We start from the raw sequence: 20,242 nt of genomic DNA on the forward strand, positions 1-20,242 counted from the left end.
ATTAAAAATTATATTTCGTCATTTTTATTGGATTTATAGTGCAAGAACACATCACAGAATAAAGATAGGAAAACGATCATTTCCTATTTTAGAAATAATGTACAAACATAAATAATAGTGTGTATGAAATCGAAAGAAATAAAGTGAGATATTGCAATTGTTCTGGATTTACTGAAACAAAAAAATATTTCTTTATCCACTGCAATTGAATCAGCACCTTTTCGAAGTCGGTGCACCGAGGTGACGCCCGACCTCCGAACATTTACGAATAATCCTCTTGCTCACTGTCAGCCTGTTGCATCGAAGCCATTTGTGCGACTGCCTGTAATTGTTGCCACTGTTGTTGTTCGGCCACTGCCTGTTCTTCCCTTGCTTTTGCAAATAATTCTTGTTGTTGTCTTAAAAGTTCCTCCTCCGGAATTCCCAAGTTTTCTAATCTTGTACTTTGACGTCTTCGTTTGGCCGCGACAGCCTTGCAATCTCGTAAAACCGCTTCCGCCTCCGCGCTGTAATCTCCAAATCCGAGCTTTTCGAGGGCTTGGAGGACATGTTCAGCATTTATTGTTTTTTTTTGTTGCTGATTACAAATCTCGTTTGCTTCGGAGGAAAGTAAATGAATAAATTCCGTACAACAGTTCAATATCAACTCTCGAGATTCGTTTGCCACACGAACGTGTGGTAAGATCTCCTTAATCATTTTATTGATCGATGCACGCGGTAGGGTTAACTCGTCATCTTCGGTCGGTGATATAGCAGCCGAGGCCATTTCCTTTCTGTAACATTCAAATAAAATCAATTTGTTTCCCCGAGAAAAATATGTGCGACTGATACTGTTCCTTTTAATCCTTCGAATTTTTTCGATTTTATCGAATTAATAAGATTTATCGATATTGAGCGAAATAATTTAATTAATGTTACCAATACGTATTAACTAATCTATTGCTTTTACACATACGTACACTTATGAATTTATGTATGTATTTATGCATTTATTTATGTATTACATATGTAATGATAGCGCCCAAATACAGAATTTAAATAATATATATTAAAGATTTAAGTTCAACTACTTGCTCTATTTATATTTCTTCTTTTCTTCTTCGTGATGGCGGTATTCCGAAATTTTGTTATTTATTTAAAATAAATTTTAAACGGTTGAAATAGTTCGTAATCCTTCGGTGCATATATGCGACTGCCGTCTTAACTGTAAACATTAGGCTTATCGTCTTATCGCGAAGTTAAGCGAAGTTTCGTTCGTGCTCTCGAACACAGATTATCAGATAAAATATATAGAAATACTATATCATATCAATTGAGTACATCGGTTAAAATTGACAAAGTAATACAGTTTTCCCATTAAAAAATATCGTAATTCAAAAATGAAATGTTAACAAGGATTCAAGTATCACTGATTTATGGTATATTCATTTCACTTTACTTATGCAGTAAATATCATGTAGAAAGTGCAATTAGGTATGTTGGTACTGTCCAAAACTTAAGTGTAGAAGCTTTACAAGATAACAGATACATAGAAAGTAATAATACATATAAATTCTTGCAACTTAATATATCTTGGTTGCCTCCGAACAGTAACAGACAGCCTGCCTCCTATAGGTAACATTCATAATAGAATATAAAGAAGCATCTTATACAAACAACTATATCCCATTACTTTGAAATTTATGTCTATTACAGCATTATAGTCACGGGTGTATCAACAGGAGAAGAAACAGATATCTCAGAATGTCCAGAAGGATCAATTTTTTATACATCAAACAACTACAAGCAACATAATGTCTTGCTACCAGAAAACAATTCACCGGTTGATATGCCTGATCTGTATATCCGGCCCAACTGTTCTTACAAAGTTCAAGTTATTGCAAATCCAAGAAAACCTATGGTAAATCCATCTGAAGTAAGTTGCTCATACATTGTACGTACATGTGATATGGTAAAAGTATGCAACATATGCATCAAATAAGATGGTTGCTCAAATTATACAGGTCCTCTATACAGTTCCAGAATGCATAGGTTACAAATGTAGTTGTTCTAATATTAAGTCAAAACTACCAATACCAAAAGTGAATATTACTCTACAAGAGGATCAAGTAATTGTAAATTGGAATACAACTACCGACACTTCTAATGTTCATTCTTATATAATTAGGTAATACTATAAATGTATACCAAATCATTTTTTAAGTTTAAACTTAACTAAAATGATGTGCACAATTTTACAGTATCGGTGTGCCGATCTTAACATCCAAAAATGGGCTACCGGTATATAATGTTACAAAACTAGGACAAGTGCCAGCAGAAAAGACCATGTTTTTGTGGGGCATGAAATCCAAGAATCAATATACAGAAATAAAAGATGGTTACAAAATAGCAGTTACTGCTGTAAATAATCGTGGTTGCATTGGAGTAGAAGGAAGATTTATTATACACTCTACATTATGGGAGACCTCTAAAACTGTCAATTACAATCTAGTAAGACATTGACAAGACTAATGTTTGAACCAATTTTGTGTACAAAATAAATTTAAATAATATTCATAATCTTATATTTCAGTGGTTCATACTTATTGGAATAGTGGGTGGTTGCATCTTTCTTGGAATTCTAAGTCTTTTGTATTATAATAACTGTTTCAGTATATTACATTATAATAATAATTCTCGGTAAATATTGCAGTTGTAGATTGATTAACAGTTTAAAATGTAAATAAAAAAACTCATTCCTTTTTTTTTATCTATAGAATCTGCAAAATCAGCAGAGCTCAGTGGGCAGAAACAATTCTCCATAAGCATAACATTTTATACATTCAACCTAAATCTGAGGTAACAAATTAATTTTATGTTTACAATAAGCTATATTCACAATGAATGTAAGTTGTTTATTTCAGGAAGACTATAAAGAAAAAATAGATAAACTACAAGTGTCGTTTAAAAATATAAAATTGATACATGAATTAGGCACTGGACACTTTGGTAAGGTGTATCTAGGACGTTTAAGTGGCATAAAGTCTACTCTGGTTGCTGTAAAAATGTCCCAACATGTTGGTATATCTACTGAATTGGAGATACGTCAACAATTTATAGAAGAAATTAAGATGATGAGGATGGCAGGGAATCATCCTCATTTAGTGGGCCTCATAGGCTATTGTATTCAACCGAAGAAACCAATATGTATTCTGCTTGAATACATGCAAGGTGGAGATCTATTAACTTATCTGCACGTTAAAAAGAAAACTCAAGCAAGCAAAATTATTCAACATTACGAAAATACAAGTGTTTTAGGAAGTAAGCATTTCTCTATTTGTTTTATGATTTTACTCGGACATAAGCCATGCATTTTTAATTTTCAACTTTATGTAACAATAAAGTTCTTTTGCATCAGACATACAATATGCTCACAAATACACACAACTTGGACTCAAATATGTAAATATTCCTAAGGAAGAGGAGACAGAAGATAAAGAAAAGAATTGTAACAATAGAATTGAAAGAGTTCAATTTTTGAAATTCGCTACAGAGATCGCCATGGGCATGGGACATCTAGAAGCCAAAGGAATTACCCACAGAGATTTAGCAGCAAGAAATATTCTCCTTGATGCAAACTTGACTATTAAGGTATTTAATTTTTTATAGCAATGTCTAATTATGTTACAGAAGTTAGAATTTTAACACGATGCAGTGATAATTAGATTTCCGATTTTGGGCTTTCGCGCAATGGTATATACGTGATCAAAAATAGTGAAGGGAAAGGACATCGTCTTCCAATACGATGGATGTCACCAGAGGCCATTCGCGACCTTTCATTTTCCTCAAAAAGTGACGTATGGTCCTTTGGGGTAGTGCTTTGGGAAATCGGCACGTTGGGCTCTTTTCCTTATTCAAGTGTGCAGGACGATCGTTTGTTACGTTACATCGTGTGCGAGAATGGTCGTTTGGAACAACCAAACGACATGTCCTCTGACATTTACAAAATAATGTGTTCTTGTTGGGCTACAGAGCCCGACGACAGACCGAATTTTTTGCAGCTTTTTTCGAAATTACAAATTCTAATTGACCCTCCGAATACTCTTCGTTCGACATTTAACCCTTGTTATGCGCAGTCATTTTGAAAAAATATGTACCGTCAAATTCTTGGTGTTGTATATACAGTTAAAGGGAAGAACGAAAGCGCGCATTTGGAAAGACGATAATACACGTTGATTTGTACTAACTACCTTATTACTAAACTTGAATAAAATAAAATCTCACTTACGAATCGATTTCAACTCGTTACACTCTTTGGATATTGATGATCGAAATCTCTAACCAAACTATCAATCAAGAAATACCACCGAAAATTTATACGTTTGGACAGCAAATGACTAACTACCGGAAGCAAGACATGTATTTCCGGTAAAATAAAATAGATAACTCATTTGGCATTTTTCACATTGCACTTAGACATATGACGAATTTCGGGTTACTTTTGTTCAATCATTCACTATACATATGTCACAGTGGTCACGTCTAAATAAGCGTGTAATCCAAACCATAAAAAATTGGAGTTTTAAGAAGCAGCGTTTACCATGAGAATTTATTCAAGATCAAAGGGAATTGATTTAGCAAAATGAATCAAGTTACAAATGCGTTTTCTCATTAATTCGTGCACGATAAAAAATTTATGTGTAAATACTTCTATATACTTCGTACAGTGAGAAGTATTTCGGGTAAACAAAAGCACCTGATTTGTGACAACCAACAAGGAGCTAATGAATTTCTGTGCCTTGAGCAGATACATACAGATTAAAATTGAAGTTGTACATGTTACTATGTATGCATAATAATTACATTGCTGTGGAGAAATTAATAAGAGAAACTATATAAATATAACCAATAAAATAATATGAATAAAAATATATTTAAAAAACACAAAATGACATACTTGATATACTTTTGGGTAGAAATACAATAGACCAATGAGACTTTACAGATTCACATGATTTTGTTTACTCACATTTTTTTCTCACTGGATAAAAAAGGTATACAGGCAGATATACATATAACTTTATACACGTAATGCCCTCTTGTGGGATTTGCTAACAGCAAACTAGCGGTGGATGTTCGTGAAGATGATTGTTCAATGATTATAGTACGACGGAAGAAAATACGGTGAATGATAGATTTTAGCTTAAATACGCAGGTACTTCGGGTCATTTACAGTAAAAGCGATTGTAATTAATAGACGATGGTAAAATTTCTCTCAAAGTTAATCGAAATGTGTTAACGGTAGACAAGTTTTAGAAGGTGACATTTTATAGGTTATGTTTTGCGGTATTGCTCGATATTACAATTTTTTTAGTTATTCTGTAAGAACACATTAACTGAATTCCGTGCAAACAATTCTCGGTTCAACGCGAGTGTCGAAGAAATAGAAAAAAAAAGAACTTACTCAAGACTGGATCATTCGATTAGTTGAAAACTAAATAAACTAGGAACATGGGAGAAGAAGTGGACGACACTACTATAGATTACGACACAGCCATAGATGGTAAGTTACTTTATTGGTTTATTTGCTTTCCCTTTCTGTTTTTCTCACTAATTCACATTCTATGCTGCAAATACACGATCGACGTTCTGGACGATTTACGAGTAGAAATTCACAAAGGAAACTCGCGTGAAACTCTCGATCGCGTTACATTCAACAAATACTTCGTTGGAGTTGAATGAACGTTTTGAACGCTTCGATCGATGATGCATTTCGTGTAACATTGATCGAATCGGATCGATGCGCGTTACGTCCCAGGTAAAGGCGAGTGCCATACACGACTGAACTCGTAAAAACTTTAGGTCGCCCAGTCAGGGAACTCTGACAAATTAAAAACGTATGTGCCCCATGTCGAAAATGCTACGGTTGTGACGAGGATCGTAATAACGCTAGGTCCAATCCCAGCTATCGCGATATCTCTGGTTTTCATGTGAGCTGCCGTAGTGGCGATCGCGTTCGGTGGTGTACCCACTGGCAAGTGAAACGAGAAGGAACAACAGATAGTGGCGGGCACCATCAAATACAAGGGATGTAGTCGTATAGCGATACACTGAAACGATAAATTCCTAATTAAAAATGTTTGAAAATTAAAGTAAGTTTATAATTAACCCCTTGTCTTATAGTATCGAATCGAACTGGTCTATATTAAGTCGGAATCAGTCGAGCGTCGAAACGATGGACGTTCGTGTGTCTTTCATTTTTTCTCAGTTAAAAAAAGAAGAACCTGATTTCGACCTTATAGATCAAACATGACAAACATCTTAATATATGATATTTTTTAAACGGATTAATTTTTAAAACTTCAATTGAATCGCAAGGTAAGGGGTTATGAACAGAGAAAAACACGGTGAAAACGATTCCTTACAATTTCTGCCAAAACTGGTAGGATGATATTCGCAACCGCAACATTTGAGGTCAGTTCCGTCACGGTTTCCGCAAAGAGGCAGACGATAACCAGTATCGCGAACGGATCGATCGACTGCAAAGCGATCAGAGCGTTTCCTACAATGGAGGAAAGATTGGAAGAGGTACTGCCGGCCGAGATGGCGAATCCACCGCCCAGTACAAAGATCAGGCTCCAGTGCATCTTCTGATGGATCATTTTCCAAGTGATCATACCGGGCGACGGCTTGGTGGGTCGGTTGGCAGGATCGGCGTCGAACGATCGAAGAAAATCGAGCTTGGCCGGTAACGCGAAAAACAAAATGGCGACGCAAGCCGCCGCTGTCGAGTCTTTGACGTGTCTGTAAACAGCATACTCTCTGTCTTGTAGATACATGTTGCAGTGAATATTTTTTTACTGCAAATAATTGCAAGAAATGTTCACCGCCACCCGGACTATACGGGAAATGCCACACGATACGTACAAGTCGGTGATGTAAGTTGGCCAGCCGCGTACGAATCCGGGATTTCTGAAGAACCAAAGTAGAACGACCGTGACGAAGAGGACACCGACGCAGGATTCGTGCCACGTAATCGGGCCAAGTTCCATGTATCGTTTTTTGATCACGGTCTCCGCTACCTCCTCGCCTTGCACGCCAATGTCAATGGCGCGCGCGTCCTTGCTTCCTGGCCTGAACATTCCCATATACATTATCTGAAGCCACAGCCACGTGAGAAGGCCCATCAAGACCATCGGCGGAACCGAATAAAGCATCCACGAAGTCAGGCTGATGCCCGAGCTGTTTGGAAACCGCCTGGAATTAAAGAGAAGGTCATGGAAGTGCACGGTTGTTCTCGTTCGTACGCGTCGATGGTTCTGTAAGTGGGTGAGTGGGTCGGTGTTGGTCATAGTGGTGGCGACTAGAGTCATGGGAGCGCTTACTTTTCGAAGAAACCTTTCAACGTCAAATTGGTGCCTGTTCCGACCAACGTGCCTACGCCTCCAAGACTGGAAGCGTACGCCGCCACGAGATAATAGACCATGGTCGTGCGCGTTGGTCTTTTTACCCTGGAAAAAGCGTATGGCTAAAGGACAATAATTAACGGCGGAACCTCTGCTTTTTTTTTTTTTTTTTTAAAGCAGGAGACGCGTCGATAAACGAACGGTAGATGAGCCGAGCGACTTTATAGATTTACGGCTACGTACGGCTCCTCTGTGCCTTCTTCCCCGCCACATCCGTTCTCCTCGCGTACAAACATATTACCCAAGCCTTGCTGAAAACGCAAAGACGGAATTTCGATGAGGTCGGACGGTACCGATTTATTCACGGTTTCGTGGCGTGCGTTGCTTACCGTTTCGAGTTCCAGAAGAACGGTCTCGATGATGGGTAGCATCATGGCGGTAGCGGCGGTGTTCGAGATCCACATAGACAGGAACATGGTCACGCAGAACAAGCCCAGCGTTAATCTACAAGTTGCATGCATGCGTGTGTGTTATACAGAATGTCCCATCGCAACCAAGCTACCTAAGTATCTTCTGATAACACAGGTAAATATTTAACACATAATTCGAGTGATTTTGAGGGAGGAACACGGTGCAATATAAATTCCAGTAATTGTTTATTGTGTTAATAACTTCGCAGAGTTTAGTACCCTTGAAATACGTTGGAAAGAGAAGGTAACTGAGAAGGAAAAATCGTGAACCATTATTTGGAATATTTGGAATACCAAATTTGTTTAAAAATTACGACGAGGATGGGAAGCAATAAAATTGCGTAATTACTACTTAAGGACTACTTCAAATTAAATTTAACTTCGGTAGTAAAATGAAGTTGATATAAAGATGAGTAGTGTATGAGTATTATATTTGAACTATGATTGTATGACAAACTTTTGAATACCGTATCCTTCCTTCAAAACTATTCAAATTGTGTTTTAAATGTTGTCCCGTATCATCGAATACAAAGAAGGTAATAAAGTGTGGCTCTGATGGGGCAATCTGTGCATGTACGTATACAAAAACTAATTAACGCTGTTGAACATTGTAGATTTTAGAAAGTTACCTTCGATGGCTGCAACCGATCGTTTTAATGATCAACAAAGCCACCCGCATGTGTATGCCAGAGTTTTCTATGGCGATTGCTATCACAATGCTACCGACGAACATCATCGTGGTGTCGTTCATGTAGCAGGCGCAAGTATCGCCGGTGCTCATTATACCCATCAGTGGATAGGCGACGACAGGAATCAAACCTGTGATCGGTAAGGGAACCACCTCGGTCATCCAAAACAACGCCATCAAACTGATCACGTACAGACATCGCATCGCTATCACCTGCGTCGAATCGAGAGATGTTTTTCCTTGCTTTGTTTTTGCTTTGCAACGTAGAGTCACGAGCGACGCGCAGTGAAATAAATAGAAGCAGAAGGGATTACACCGTCTTCCGGATAATTGTTTAAAATTTTCCCCTGACGGCTAATCCGTAGTCGCTTTCACTATTGTTCTTGTTTGTTCAACGTGAGTAATTTGTTGACTCGCGCGATAAGACAAGTGGGATCATATATTATAAAATTAAATTGTTTACGTTTCCATTTTATCTTCAGGAGATACCTTTACCACCAATGGATTGGCAAGGTTTACCTGATGAAAATGAGTACAAATACGATCTCATTCGGACTATTTTTAACGATTGGGTCATTGATGACCCAGTTTTATTTTAAAGACGGTTCAAGTATTACATTGCGGTTCATGATCACTCATATTTTCTCATACGTACTGTAAATGCAACTGAATTTATCATTTGTGCAACGATAATATACAGGACAATATCGGGACCGACGGTTTTCTTGATTATGGGGTAGCAATTATCCGGAATACAGTATAATTAGAAGCAATTGAAAAATAGCTACGCAATAGCGAGAAAGAACTGTAACAATAACAATGACAAGAGAAAAGATCAATCTGGTGTATCGACGAACCTGAGTAGTCTCGACGATGATGATGGGCAACAATATTAGTGGCCATAATACTATCACGAACGATCTCCAGTAAATCGAAAGAAATCGTATCAACAGAGTCCCGAAACTAGTGGTCTTTCTGAAACAATTGACATCGAAAGTCACGGCACTGTGATCAATATTACACCATTGGGGCGGGCTAAACGATGAGCGTCCAAACCAAGTTTTAGCCAATGAGTCATATTTTTGATAAAAAGAGTAATATTATTGCGTATCGTCTCGAATCTGCTGGTTGGATCCATCGGCGAGGCGCGTCTATTACATCATACCTTAAACGTGAACAATTATTAGGTTGTTTATTAGTACATAATTACTTTGAACAGACTTTAAACGAATAATAGCTTCACGTTTAAGGCAGTATCTGATGGATAAACTTTACCAATGTCCAACTGCCAGATCCGGGACGAAATAGCATATACAGTAGTTCCCGCTTTCAAGTGACTTAATAGGAGTGCAGCTAATTCAGTAGTATACGAGATAGGTAGCGATTTTTATATTGAACTAATATCAATAAAAATCGCTCTTACCTGTGCTTTTGGTCATATTTATTTCAGTCATTATAAAATCTTTAAAAAATATAATTCAATGAAATTTAAAAGTATTAGGTATTAAATCACCGTCGCCATCCAGAACCGGAAAAAGCCTTACATTGTGTACAGTGTAAATGATTAGGGATGTCTGGTTCGAGATGATGTTTACTCAGGCGATATGTTTATTAAGACAGTCGGTTTCGAAAGAGTGATACAAAAGCTAACAGTTTCATTAAATCCCCGATTAAAATGGTCAGTATAGATAACAAATCTACGTATATTTTACTCAATTTCATTCCACCAATCAATGAATACACTTGTATCGTTGATAATAGTCGATACCTTTAACTTTATTATGAATTTGTTTACTTTGGTCAGAACAAATACATCTCACTAGTTGATATTCTACATTTACTCTATAAAAATGTAAACAACATATAAACTATTAATACGTAAAAAGTTATGAACAGCTAATTTATTATTTCAGAAAAAAAAACACTAAAAGTATTTCGATGCAATGTAAAATTGAAAGCGGATGCCGATGCGATTTTATCAGTGTAAAGTCATAGAGGAAAACGTGCAGAACCTGATAAAGCATTATGTTACCTAGGTAATCCTTACGAAATTACAAAGTCTGAAATGACAAATACAACGGCGACGTTCGAGAACACAGGGTGTAGCAGAAAACATATACATATTCACGTCAGAATGAATTGTGATATCATTAGCTGGCAAAACAATGCGAATAATCGGTAGAAGAACGGATCGTTTCAGCAAAAGAATAGCTATTGTGTATAATTAGTAGAAGCAACGTTTCGAAGTTGAGTATGGGTTACATGTGACGCTCAATCAAGGCATGCAAGGCTCATCAAGATTCTCCGAGATTTATCAGAATATTACAAGGCTCGTACAAGATTTTTCAGGTCTCATCAAAATTTTCGATTTCTAATAACATTCGTAAACAATTCTAACGCGTACCCATTATTGCACTTTTATAGCAGCAGTTCGATCCTACGATAAAGAGAGGACAGTGATCTCGATTCCGTCGATTGGCGTTAGAGTTCGATTTCCGGTTCGAATACGTTTAGTTGCTCACAAAACATATATACGTACCTTCTGTCCGTGGAATTGATGATTTCCGGGTACGGATCGTCGGGCTGCGTGGCCATTGCTCCCTACCGGGTCAAAAGGAAACGTTGTTAGAAAAAATTCAAATCGTCGTTGACTCGAACACGTCTCGAGATGTACGAGATCCGGAAATCGGAAATGCAAGATCGTCCGACGACGCGCGCGTTCCTAACGCGGAAACGATGATCGAACGCGTTTGGAAGTTAACAGAATCAAAGTTGTACGCATTGTTTCTCGATCAAATCGTCGATACGAAGAGTCGCGTGATTTCTCTGTCTCCCGTTTCCTTTTTCTCTCTTTTTTGTCCCCCTCCCCTCCCCCCTTATTCCCCTTGTCGCGTTTGCAGGCATTACAGGCCAAGTAATTTTGCTAAGCGGCACCGAACGAGATTGACCTCGGTGGTCTCACGGTGGGTCATCTAACCCCGTTGCCGCGTTTTACGTTTCCGTCGTTAAATTTATTCCCCCGTTCCAGCATTTGCGAACGACCGCTTTGTCGTTGGACAACTACACGATGGGTATCCCGAACGATCTTAAATTTGATCCGAGTACTCGATGAACAGCCATCGAAGGGTAATTAAACGCGCCTCGTCTCGTAAACGTCTTGCGGAATTTTATTCTCCCGACACGGCGTGTACGTGTAACGGATTTTTTCCCCTTTTCTTTCGTTATCGCCGCGCGAAGGTCGTCGAAGAAAAATGCGTCTAACGCGACGGAAGTTGCATACCGATCTGCGGGTTTTTTCTCGGTTAATTCTCGCTGTTGGAGCTAAGCATTGTACGATTACGAAATGGCACGATTATACGTGTCTCGAGCTCGAGTTTTCATTTAGTTTCGGTACTGGGCAGCATGTCCATGGTGGATGCATTCACGACTGTGACTGTTTTGAGATTAAATGCGCCGATAACGCGCGGTACGATCGGAGTCGAACTTCTTGGTTGCAACGAGCAACGACTGTCTTGCATTCTCTACTCGTTACTGTACCTATTGATACAATACTGTATCAATAATTCACTATGGAGGGGACAAATTTAATGTAGACTTAATTCTCGGTGGTTCGAACAAAATATAGATTCAAAGAAACCGAAACAAATATTAGAGAAAAATGTTATAAATACGTATTTACATACTATTTGTATCAATATTTTTGCATGATGCACTGGTAAATGAACCATGTACTGAAAACACAATTTTATTTTCCCACAATAAGTAGCAATATTAAATAAACACGACTTCGATCAGCCTCTTTTCATCATCATGGTTGATTTAAAGACTTCGATGTTTGTACGTTATTGATACAATATTATATCAATAATTCGCTATAGAGGAGACAAATTAAATTTGATATAGACTTCTAATTTTCAATGATTCGAATAAAATATAGTTTTAAAGAAACAAAGCAAATATTAGAGAGAAATGATATAAATACGTATTTACATACTATTTGTATCAATATTTTTGCATGATGCGCTGGTAAATGAACCATGTACTCAAAACACAATTTTACTTCCCCACAATAAGTAGCAATATTAAATAAACATGATCAGCCTCTTTTCATGGTTGATTTAAAGATTTCGATGTTTGTACCTTATTGATACAATACTATATCAATAATTCGCTATAAAGGAGATAAATTAAATTTGATATAGACTTCTAATTTTCAATGATTCGAATAAAATATAGATTTAAAGAAACCGAAACAAATATTAGAGAAAAATGTTATAAATACGTATTTACATACTATTTGTATCAATATTTTTGCATGATGCACTGGTAAATGAACCATGTACTCAAAACACAATTTTATTTCCCCACAATAAGTAGCAATATTAAATAAACACGACTTCGATCAGTCTCTTTTCACGATTGATTTAGAGACTTCGATGTTTGTACGATCGCACAGTTATGAAAAACGTGTACACTCGTAAATCAAAATCGTTACGACATTTTCCCCGTTGCAGCCGCGATCCCGTTAATTTCGTGTACGCTTCGATACACTTATTATCAAACACAATTCGTTCGTAATATTATAAACCGTGCACTTGCTACCCAGCGCAATTTATCTCCGCAATTAAAAGCCACATTAATAAAAAAAAAAAAACAATCACAATTACCATCGGCGTTCTCTATACACGAATCTTCGAATCGACGTTTGCTTGAAAGATTTCAATGCTCGTACGTTCGCGTGGTTATCAAAATACGAACGGGCATCGCGAAACGCCAGCGATCGTGGATCGATACGCGTGAAATCGGTATCGTTATGGTATTCTGCTCGTTGCAGTCGCGTCGAAGGGACTTTTTAAACGACGAATGCCTCGACTTGGGTTCACGTTTGTTTGCGGCGTTGTCGTTAACTGAGAGACCGGAGCCCACGGTGTCGATGGTCATTGAAGAAAGTCACGATCGCTGCACCATACGACAGCACGACCGGAATGCTAATCGAACCCGATCGATTCGATATCGCGTGTGTGGTCGATCAATAAACGTGTACGTTCGAAACTGCACGCGTCAGTCGCCGGGTAAATTCGGTTACCGTTGATCGAACGGGAAAAATCGTGATTATTTTCCGTACGCAGGCCCGTATATCACTGTTCCCGCGAGACGTGTATCCGCCCCGGAGCCCCTTAAGACCCTGAGCGAGTTCTCTGTCAAAAAGCAGTTCCACTTTCGGTAGTTGCACGCACGCTGCACCACCACTGCTCGTTCTGTTCAAAGGCACGCAGAGTCGGACCTCTTGCAATTAAGCTATCACCCCTCTCCATCTAGTTCCCTCTCTCTCTCTCTCTCTTATCGTTTCTGCGTTTTCTTCTTCTTCTTCTTCGTCTTCTTTCCTTGTTTTTTGTCTACCCCTACCTCGAGGTTCGTCTCTTGTCTACTTGGTTCGTTCTCCAACGACTGGTAAGTGAACCCAATGGAGCACACCGGCTCCTCGCCGATGCAAACGTTCCCGGTCCCCGTCTCGCGACCTTGATGCGTCGTACAATCCTCTGCAACGGGCATATTCCCGACCGCGAGCCTCCCAATCACCCGCGTCGAATATTCGACGCGTTCGCTGTCCGGTCTCGAGGCGGCCTATCCAAAAGCGTAGCGCTATGCACCGTATACGGGTCATGGACAGCGAACGTGTTCACCGTAGGAATATGAAATCGCGTATCGAAGGAAACAACCCGGAAGATCCGATCCATCCTCGTTTTCGGCCTGCTCTTCTCGCGTGACCTCGGCCCTCGAACGGGTAATTTTTTAGCACGAAACGATCGTATTGAGTGTGCACCGTTAGTCCGGGGAACCAGTGTTTATGTTCCTGGAAGATTATCGAGGAACGCATCATTATTTTTTATCGTAAGAAATGGGAAATACGTCGCTACTTATTGTATCTATTTTTTGTTTTTGCGCAGGTGGAGTCGGTTACTCGTTCACGCCCCCGACGATACATAACAAAGATATCGTTTTTTGTTGTCGTCGCGATACAACAAATTTACACAACTTTCGTGACCACGCTTTGGAGTTTCTAAACCTCTGGCTCTGTTACTGTACAACTTTCATGTACCCATAATACGCATCTTATATACTGGGATCATGTTTTATGAAACAGAACCAGTCTTCTTCACGAGTCTCGTTGATGGTATATAATTTAGAACAATTTAAAAAACCTTGATACGATTTTATCAACGATATAATAATTGTAATTTGTACATCCTTCGATCTTCAAATAAAATAAACGTTTTCTTACGTACGTAAACGTTTTATTGAGAATTGTACTGTTACATATTAAAAGGACACTGTTTAGATATTGTTAAGTTAACTACTTTAAAAACTATTCAAATCTAAATAAATCTGTTTTGCCAACTTTTCTTTAGAAACAAATATGGCGGTATACGTGCACGGCAGGGCAATGTACCGTGGCTTGCGATGAGTGAATTATGAGAAAATCGTCCCTGATCTCAAATAAGAAACAATAGCAAGCGAGAGGAGGATAAAAAGGAGGAAGTGAAACCAAAGTTGAACAAAATGGCCACGTCTTGAAACCGTCGTATCTTTGTAAGGAAAGGCCCTTTCGTCGAGGCTCAAATGTATTATATGCGTCGCAGAAAAGTAATTTGAGGCAGGTAGAACTATAAATCTGCACCCTCGACCTCTTTCTGGCCTTAACGGAACGCCAGGTAGAGGGCAAGACGCGATCAAGTATAAAATTCCAAAGTTTCCAAGCTTAGAATAACATCTGACGTTTCACTAACACATCTTCGTTGCTTCACTCTCTGTACGATGCAAATTGTACGCTTCTTTCGATAGAACGTCGCGCACGAGGACGATGGTTACTTCGAAAAACTTGAAACTTGGACTCCATTCGTTTAACGACCACTGATATTACCTGCAGTTTAAAATCCAAATTAATAATACGTTTATTGCTATTATTTCGACGCTCAAGAACAAAAAATTCAAGTTTTTCATTTAAAATTGTAAAACTAAAAATTATCGACTTTAGAAATTCCTTGTCCATGATCGAAAGTGAAAACCGCCACGTGTCGATGCGGAATCATTCACCGTACGACGTTTCGCGCGTTACTAGACACACGATAGTGTTCTATAGTAATCGACGATACTGCATCCTTTTATATCCTTTCATTGTCTACCGACTTTAAGCGCCATCCAATTTTCAGCTAACTCGGAGCGGTTCAATCGTTTTCTACTTGTTCCCCATTTTGCTACGTTCAATTAAAATACGTGTTATCATTGTCTCGACTCGATCCACTGGACACGAACATGAAACTTATGGCATCATTTCGAGATGGTGCGCGAAACCCGATTCGAACGTTTCGCGTCCAGCGTGTCAGTGCGGGCAATGATTAAGTTCATCAATTAAACCACGAGGCCGAATCAAAGCTGCATCAAGTTTCGTATTGTCAAACGCGTGTCCTCAATCGTTCACTGTACGATTTCAATTGGCGTCGAGTAAACAATCGGAAAACATCGGTGGTAAAATAATGAAAAATCGGATGCAATCGCTCGGATCGAGAGATGGTTTTTTTAAACACCAAAAATCGGCCATTATTTCGATTCCTTTTTAGATCTTCTGTTAATATTTTCGTAAATTCCATAGATCTGAAACTATTCTGCAAATATTACAAAACGGTAACTTAAATTTTAATTTAGATGTACATACATGTGCAATTATATTTCTACGATATTTTGGGGGATGCTTTGAATTATATCGAGTAATAATGCAAAATAATTGGTGACCAATGTTTAATTTTATTACAAATTATAAACTTACGTTTTGCTATTAGATCTAAGTAATCAAATATTATTCAGAATATCGGCTGTTAGATTGTAGCGTAAATCTTAAAAAAGAGAAATAACAACATCAAACTGTGCCAGAGAAGCCGCTAGAACTATATTAGTAGACTGCGGATCTTTATGCAAATTCACATTTTCATTAATAGAATTAATGAAACGGAAGCTTCGCAGAGGGCTGTCTCAACCCCTAAATATAATAATTCGTATCTTACTTTAATTATTTCTCATATTTTTGCATATTAAATGCATTCTGTAGTTTTTTGAGGATTAAAATTTCCCATAAATGCATAAACATCCGCAGTCTATATATTAGCCTTAAAATATTTTTGAAATTGAAGTAAAATAAGAAAACCGAAAAAATTACCAGTAAATATAGTTAAAATACCGGTATTTTTATATACCTTTTTATACTCGTACATATAAGTATCTTTAAGGTTTTTTATAAGGGTTGTGACAATACATGTAAGTCTCCGGATTCAAATTCTTCGGCACCAATACGCTTGATATAAGTACGGAACGCGTCCCGACCAAGCGAAATAGAGTACGCGCAGCGTTTAAATCAATTTAATCGTGTAATTAAACCCGCTCACGCTACCGTTTGTCCTCGTGTGTATTACGCAACGCAACCCATCGCGTCTTGAGTAGGACGTAAACATAAACTCGTATTCGCGAACGGACGTTTTCCTTGCGTTTCCCTCCTCCGGTTCCTATTTTCTCGGCCGCTATCCATTGACGCCTTTTTCCCCATTGAAAAACAAAGTGGAGCAATGACACCGTATTCTATATTCCGCAGTCAACCGATTTCACGTCGATCGAACAGCCGTGCATCGTGCAGAAACGAACGTGACCGACTTCGTAATCACCTCGCGGAGCACGTATGTGTGTAATTCGTTTCGAAACGCCCTTCGACGAGGAAGACGAAAAGAGGGTTGGCGCTAGTCGGAACAAAGGTAGCCATTGCTCGTTTCTTCCTGAGACGCCGGCGATTAACATGCCCGAAAAGCGCGATCGAGAAATACAATGGCCGTTAGAAAGTTCACCGGATGCGGTATTGATTGAGATGTTATCGATAAGTTACCATTACCATTACCATTTCCTGTAACTTGCTTCTGTCCTATTAACAGTCGTTCGATGAAGATGGATCAGTCTTGACCCATATCCTCTCTTCATCGTTAGACGATTCATAGATTGTTTACGTGATCAGCGTTGAACTGGCCACTCGGTATCTAAAAAATTATAATAAATTTCTAAACATTTCCTGTGTTTTCTTTTTGTCTCGTGTTATTTTCATATATGATATTATATCGTGCTACTTGGAAAGATAAGACATTAACATATCAGTTGGATCAGATAACGGAAGTACGTACGTCATAGTCCTTGACGTCTTATATGTAAACCTGAAGTATGTTTTCTCGGTATTCGATCGAAGTGACATGTTGCAAAAATTATTCTTTATGCGTTCGAATAATCGAACCATCTACGATTTCGGAATGTCCTAATACGGGCGGCCATTTTACTCCGAACTGATATCGAAGTATCACTTCCATGCCACTAGATATAAAAACTAAATAAACGCTTGGTTTTACACGCTAAATGTTAAGAATTGTATTGGAACTAGTGTATAACTATAGACTATTTTAATACAGATGATACTGTGAACGTGAAAGTTTCAGTGATCGCGTGCAACTGCAGATGATTGTTTATCTTCGTTTGTCCCACCAGTGAATGTTGTTTTTAATCCTCCTTTGTTTGTATTCAATTTTATCAGTGATTTTATACAGTCTCTTTGTTCTTTTCTCTAATTGGGTTCAGGAATTTTTCAATTAAATCACCTTTTTTGTATATTTTCTCTAAGAATATAGTGTCTAAAATGTGCGAGTTGAATATAGTAACAAAGTTAGAAGTATAAACGAAATTACAGAGGTTTGAAGTATAATACGTCGCGCGTAGGTAGAAAATGACCTGAGACGAACTTTAAACGTGTTTTTCTTGAAGCTATGTTTTAGAAAATTACTTCCATGATATCTGATGAAGTAATTGGCCAATTCACTTGAAGTTTTATATACGTGTTCCATAAACATTCTTTTAAGAAGAAATTGAAGTGTTATCGTGTATGGTAACGCAAAATGAAAGGGTATTGTTCAATAAATTTAAGAATTTTTCACAGTTTTTACCTTTTAAACAGTGAGAAATAACAACAAATAAGGATCATAACTATAACTATCTTGACACATGCGATTTGACGTACAATTTATGTGAATTTTAATAGTTTCCAGGTTTACTATGCTCCAAGCTCTCCTGATGGTTTTTTTCAAGTCTTTTATGTTCGCAAATTGCCGTCCATTGTGATAAAGCCAAGGTAAAACATTGATGTTAGCTCCTCGGAGATATTGTTTCATAAACTGGCTGCAACGAAACATGATAAAAACGTGCAAAAGTAAACGAAAAATTCTAAAATTTGGTAAACAATACCCTTTCAATTGATACTGTTCATTAGAAAAATAGAGGAAAGAAAAATTTTCATGTTCGATTCTAAGGAAAAGTTTGAAATTTTCAGAAATATTATACAGGAAGATTATAGAAGCGGACCAGGATAGGATACCTCGCGGTGCTCCAGATGAAACATCAACATGCCCACAGTAGAGTTTTGCAGCTTGGCCACTTGTACTGTATTTATAAGGAAACTAGAAACCCAAGACAGTAAATTACCTTCAATTCCTGTGGCCTTTAAATTGTGTGTTAGGATGGAATGTCAGGAATTACTTAGCTAGTCAAAGGCTTTCCGAAAGTAGACATAATTGTGGCCTTTATCGAGCGAAATACATAATAGTTAAATAGTATCGAGTTATGCGTAACTGATTTCAAGGAAACACGTTTAAAGCTTTTTATGCAGTTTTCACAAAAATAATTATGAAATCCTGTTATTTACGTGTGCAAATCCCTTTCCTTTCTCTAATAATATCTGCTAAAGAGATTAGTAAATGTACGAACTGCTGGACACGTAGCAATGTTTATAAATATATTATTGTATGCGTTTGCAACGACGTGAGATCGCCATAGATTGGTTTAATTGTTGATAAATCACCCTCGTTAAGCGGCTGTTTATATCTAAATCTGTCAAACGTGTCTGTTGCGTCGCAACGTATTGCAGCTTGAAGGCCATAGCAATTTAGGCCCAGGGCAAAGGAAAACCCTATAGCTGGTGCAGATACAAGGCAAACTACAGTACAATGGCGACATTTGGTCGCAGGAAACCTTTTCAAATTCAGAAAATAGCGACTAGTTTTACAATCTGAGCACCGTCATCCCTTGCAACGACCTCGACTTTCCTTTTCTAAGACCACCACTTCGTCCTGATCGTCTTTCCACTTTCTTCTCCAAAAAAACCATTTCACGACTTCTCCAACATCCAATTACAGAACTGTATACTACACCAACCAGAACTCCTCCAACCTGTAACGTTAAGAAAAAATAGTCATCCCAGTCAGTTCGTTCTAATCGAATACAGAAACCTTAGAAAAAGCGCTCCCCACAAAATACCGACTAGCTGTATTTTATAGTCTCAACGTGATCATCTATGATGTTCAACAGTGTCCCTTCAACTTCCGCTTTAAGTCACTTGCAGCAACTGCAGGTTCTCATTGTACAAAGTCAATTTTTTCTTTGTCCAAGGAACGCAAACGGTTCGAACTTACGGGATGATTTAACACACGAACAATGCGTCTGTGTCTATAATCGAAACTGCAAGGAAAGTTACGACACGCTTCTGTAAAAGATATGCATCGAAAACGCTTTCGAGTGACGTAAAAATGGTAGAAATAGCTGCACATATTGCCACATGTACTGTCAAT

The 20,242-nt window shown here is 38.1% G+C and overlaps 4 protein-coding genes across 8 annotated transcripts in view; 2 read left to right on the plus strand and 2 right to left on the minus strand.

Moving 5' to 3' along the window:
* LOC122404833 (protein Dr1) lies at positions 1 to 5,533 on the minus strand. 3 transcript variants are annotated; one of them, XM_043409091.1, is made up of 2 exons: positions 5,444 to 5,533; positions 1 to 773 (listed from the first exon to the last, which is right to left on the minus strand). In XM_043409091.1, the coding sequence occupies exon 2, from the start codon at positions 764 to 766 to the stop codon at positions 263 to 265; it is 504 nt and encodes a 167-aa protein (XP_043265026.1). In that variant the 5' UTR covers positions 767 to 773; positions 5,444 to 5,533; the 3' UTR covers positions 1 to 262. The 3 variants fall into 3 exon arrangements, with proteins under 3 accessions (XP_043265026.1, XP_043265027.1, XP_043265025.1); XM_043409092.1 differs by lacking the exon at positions 5,444 to 5,533 and adding an exon at positions 4,937 to 5,009; XM_043409090.1 differs by lacking the exon at positions 5,444 to 5,533 and adding an exon at positions 4,268 to 4,720 and having other exon boundaries at positions 7 to 773.
* Positions 1,385 to 4,258, plus strand: LOC122404792 (tyrosine-protein kinase receptor torso-like). The gene is made up of 9 exons (XM_043409018.1): positions 1,385 to 1,614; positions 1,696 to 1,915; positions 2,004 to 2,167; positions 2,241 to 2,490; positions 2,573 to 2,679; positions 2,757 to 2,838; positions 2,904 to 3,300; positions 3,398 to 3,630; positions 3,705 to 4,258. Exons 1-9 carry the CDS (start codon positions 1,385 to 1,387, stop codon positions 4,122 to 4,124), a joined length of 2,103 nt encoding a protein of 700 aa, XP_043264953.1. The 3' UTR covers positions 4,125 to 4,258.
* LOC122404823 (GPI transamidase component PIG-S) overlaps positions 5,115 to 20,242 on the plus strand; it is a 19,654-nt gene continuing 4,526 nt past the window's right edge. The window contains exons 1-2 of one of the 3 annotated variants that reach the window (XM_043409079.1): positions 5,118 to 5,194; positions 5,354 to 5,542. In XM_043409079.1, coding sequence (XP_043265014.1) covers positions 5,491 to 5,542 — 52 coding nt within the window. In that variant the 5' untranslated portion in view covers positions 5,118 to 5,194; positions 5,354 to 5,490. Of the gene's footprint in view, positions 5,543 to 20,242 lie in introns of all 3 variants that reach the window. The other 2 variants (XM_043409078.1, XM_043409077.1) reach the window with 2 other exon arrangements.
* Positions 5,562 to 20,242, minus strand: part of LOC122404816 — a 24,197-nt gene continuing 9,516 nt past the window's right edge. Inside the window, exons 15-25 of the mRNA XM_043409067.1 lie at positions 19,824 to 19,834; positions 14,299 to 14,312; positions 11,083 to 11,140; positions 9,401 to 9,518; positions 8,485 to 8,756; positions 7,775 to 7,889; positions 7,632 to 7,696; positions 7,365 to 7,490; positions 6,907 to 7,236; positions 6,405 to 6,783; positions 5,562 to 6,089 (exon numbers count right to left, since the gene is read on the minus strand). Of these exons, the coding sequence (XP_043265002.1) occupies positions 5,838 to 6,089; positions 6,405 to 6,783; positions 6,907 to 7,236; positions 7,365 to 7,490; positions 7,632 to 7,696; positions 7,775 to 7,889; positions 8,485 to 8,756; positions 9,401 to 9,518; positions 11,083 to 11,140; positions 14,299 to 14,312; positions 19,824 to 19,834 (1,740 nt within the window). The 3' untranslated portion in view covers positions 5,562 to 5,837. The remainder of the gene's footprint in view (positions 6,090 to 6,404; positions 6,784 to 6,906; positions 7,237 to 7,364; positions 7,491 to 7,631; positions 7,697 to 7,774; positions 7,890 to 8,484; positions 8,757 to 9,400; positions 9,519 to 11,082; positions 11,141 to 14,298; positions 14,313 to 19,823; positions 19,835 to 20,242) is intronic.

The sequence above is a fragment of the Colletes gigas genome, unplaced genomic scaffold (genome assembly GCF_013123115.1).
Source record: "Colletes gigas isolate AHSC1104 unplaced genomic scaffold, ASM1312311v1 Colletes_gigas_Sc00003, whole genome shotgun sequence".
In the NCBI taxonomy this organism is placed as follows: Eukaryota; Metazoa; Arthropoda; class Insecta; order Hymenoptera; family Colletidae; genus Colletes; species Colletes gigas.

Coding starts and splice junctions, on each gene's coding strand:
- LOC122404833 (XM_043409091.1), bottom strand. CDS start 766: ATGGCCTCGGCTGCTATATCACCGACCGAAGATGACGAGTTAACCCTA.
- LOC122404792 (XM_043409018.1), top strand. CDS start 1,385: ATGTTAACAAGGATTCAAGTATCACTGATTTATGGTATATTCATTTCA. Junction 2,168..2,240: donor GTTCATTCTTATATAATTAG/GTAATACTATAA, acceptor ACAATTTTACAG/TATCGGTGTGCCGATCTTAA. Junction 2,680..2,756: donor CATTATAATAATAATTCTCG/GTAAATATTGCA, acceptor TTTTATCTATAG/AATCTGCAAAATCAGCAGAG.